At 44.9% G+C, this 3273-nt stretch overlaps 1 protein-coding gene across 1 annotated transcript in view; it reads left to right on the top strand.

The window, feature by feature from the left end:
* ank3b (ankyrin 3b) overlaps positions 1 to 3273 on the top strand; it is a 132431-nt gene that overhangs the window by 41450 nt on the left and 87708 nt on the right. Inside the window, 2 exon segments of the mRNA XM_042083966.1 lie at positions 363 to 369; positions 2666 to 2858. Coding sequence (XP_041939900.1) covers positions 363 to 369; positions 2666 to 2858 — 200 coding nt within the window.

Genomic DNA, 3273 nt, shown 5'->3' with positions numbered 1-3273 from the left:
TACAGGCAGTAGGAGAACGCATGAAATCATTGGCACACTCGGTCTAACACAGAGGTATTTGTGCCTTAAGTCGACGTGTGGAATCGTGTGAATTGTAAGAATATGTTGACATTTCTCTGCATTGCTATTTTCATGAATGAAAACACACCCCACACTCACTCTCCAGAAAAGGAATGACATTAAAGTACTTTCAGAGAAGAAGAATGATTTATTTCCTGTCGCACACAAAACAAAAGAAAGATAAAAATGCAATGCCTGGTTTCTTTCTTAGTCAGTGTACGGTATCTGTAATGGCAGGGAAGATGTCCTGCGCTTGGTGATTCACGAGGCAATATACAGCTGCCCAGCAGAAAGCCCAGGACGCATCGCAGCGCGGCCCGCGGCCATGATGGCCCCCGAGGGACTGTGTTCTCTTTTTTTCTCTTTTCTCCTTCCTTCTCTCCACTTCTCCCCGGCCCATAACTGTCCAGCTGAGAAGATTACGGGAGAGGGGGTTATTTGTAGCCGGACCTACAGGGGTGGACTTGAAAAGGTCGTGCTGGCGGGCAGCCATGTTTTCATTACGGCAGCGCCAGGTCTGGCGTGGTGTGTGTCGCTTCACGTGGCGTGGTGTGTGTCGCTTCAGCACATTAGATCAGGTTCAACCTTATTGTCATTGTGCAGCGTACAGGTCGAAAACCAGCCAGCATTTAACTACCATGTGCAGAGACAACCTTAGAGTATTTACGGCAGGAGGGTGACACAGGTGTCACTTCAGACTTTTTCTCATCTTTGGTTTGGTGGTGGATGTACAGCACTCGAACAGACTTTTGTGGGGGGTTCTGGTACGTCTTTATCCAGTGAGCAAACATTTCTTAATGGCTCCACATGACGTTATGTACACACTGATTGGCTAGCTAGGAACAATGTCAACTGTCATGTGTATATATCCCCTCCTGTCCTTTTCTTCTGTTAACACCTGACGAAGACCAACATTGGTCGAAACGTTGTGCAATAAAATCACTTCGGGAGCAGCTGCAACAGTGTGTGGGTACTTTTTTCTTTATTTCACGGATCTACTTTACCCTGCACCTGTAAGTTGGATGTCGTACAGGTCGAAAACCAGCCAGCATTTAACCGCCATGTGCAGAGACAAGTGTATTTACGGCAGGAGGATGATACAGGTGTGTCCTGGCTGACCTACCTGGGCTACACCGGGTCCCTGACTGCAGCACTCCGTTCCTGGAGCATAAGAATAATTTTAGAAGACTGGTCTAATTTTTTCAAATGTACGCACCACTATCACGTCTAGCCAGTTCCATTGATTACAGTGGAAGCTAATTGTTGCCGTGGACACTTTGCGAATGGAACACTTCAGTTATGTCCCCCGATGTTGCCTCCCTGTCAGTAGTGACATGCGGCCTGCACACTGTATATCACCTGTCTGTCGTCTGGATTTGTGTGACTGATGAACCCTAACCTGAATGAGATCAGATTATGTTTGTCAAAGGCCTAGAAAAAGAGGCTGCATTCCCTTTAATCAGAAAAGTTTTACGGTGCAGGGCCTTGAAGTAATTCATTCAACCGAGTAGGATTGGGACGAAGAAGCACACAGACAGTAAAATATATCATGTAGGATCCACAAGCGCTTCCTTGTCCCTTGGCTTGTGTGTGTGTGTGTGTGTGTGTGTGTGTGTGTGTGTGTGTGTGTGTGTGTGTGTGTGTGTGTGTGTGTGTGTGTGTGTGTGCGTGGGTGCGTGTGTGCGTGCGCGTGTCTGTGTGTGTGTGTGTGTGTGTGTGCTTGTTTAACTGTTCGATTTGTGTACACTCTCTGTGTTATGGTGTAGTGCACTGTACCTTGTAAAGTTTGTTGTGTTGGTTTGGGTTTCTGATTCATACTGCATATCTGCAGTCTGAGTAACATATATCACTTTCATGGGTCTCTGTGATGTGATCTGGTTTCTTGAAACATGAATACCTTCTTGTAATGAAGTGCATACCAAATGGTAGCCTGTTACTTTAAGAGAGACAGTAAAACTTCATATGATGAAACAGTCTTTTCTTCAACTATAGAAGGCTGACTGTCGGGGTAGAGAAAAGTTACATACGAGTACTCTTTCTAAAAACTCGATTCTGTAAGAGTTTAAACAAGTACTGAATGGCTGAATATGGAGTCACCCCATTATAAAGCATTCTTCAGGGAAACTAACAGTCTATTGTATATTCCTCTTAAGGCTAAGCTAACTAAAGTAAACAACTGAATATGGAGTTACCTCTTTGCAAAGTATTTTCATAGAGTCCAAACTAGCTGCCTCAGTTAAGTTCATTTAAGTTCATTTCATTGGAGTAAATCATAACTCTATTTTAACTTAACTGAGCTTTAACTTAACATTAATCTTGTAATGTTCATTGATGTTATTGTTTATAAGTCATTCTGGACAAACGGCAAAATGGTCTGCTAAGAACCATAACCATAAACATGAAGTAAAGTAAAGCAAAGCAAAGTAAAGTAAAGTAAAGTAAGGTATGGTAAAGTATAGTATAGTAAGGTAAGGTAAGGTAAGGTAAGGTAGGTAAAGTGAGGTAAGGTAAGGTAAATTAAGGTAAGGCATAGTAAAGTAAAGTAAGGTAAAGTAAAGTAAAGTAAAGTAAAGTAAAGTTAAGTTAACCCTTTCCTCTCTGTCCCCCCTCAGGATGGCTTCACCCCCCTGGCGGTGGCTCTTCAGCAGGGGCATGACCAGGTGGTCTCCCTGCTCCTGGAGAACGACACCAAGGGCAAGGTGCGCCTGCCTGCCCTTCACATCGCCGCCCGCAAGGACGACACCAAGGCCGCCGCGCTGCTCCTCCAGAACGACCACAACGCCGACGTGGAGTCCAAGGTAACGGCCGGCCAGCCGGCGACGCTCCTGGCGACTCGGTGTTTGTCCGTGTTTCCCTGTTTGGTGTTAGTGCGTGTTAGTGGAACTTGATGGTGCTGGATGGCTAAGAGTGAGTCAAAGGTCCTGCAGTCTATAAAATGTAATGCAATAAATGCTAGTCGAGAACGAGCAAAACGGGTGACATTTTTATTTATCCCAGAAAAGCCATACTCCTGTATGTTTTCATGGATACGTGTCTCTTCGTAGTGTTATTATCAGGGCATGCCTTTCATCTTTGCCAGTGATATTAATATTTTGCAAGTGTTCCGTAGCACAGCTAATGTAAGCCTGATCATGCACACGCAGCAGCAGAAATCTGCACACTGAACACTCAGTGAGGAGGACTAGGAAGATGGAGGGACTGTGTTGCACCATC

The sequence above is a fragment of the Alosa sapidissima genome, chromosome 24 (genome assembly GCF_018492685.1).
Source record: "Alosa sapidissima isolate fAloSap1 chromosome 24, fAloSap1.pri, whole genome shotgun sequence".
In the NCBI taxonomy this organism is placed as follows: Eukaryota; Metazoa; Chordata; class Actinopteri; order Clupeiformes; family Clupeidae; genus Alosa; species Alosa sapidissima.
The sequence above is the reverse complement of the archived record's forward strand: the minus strand, read 5'-3'. Positions and strand labels throughout refer to the sequence as shown.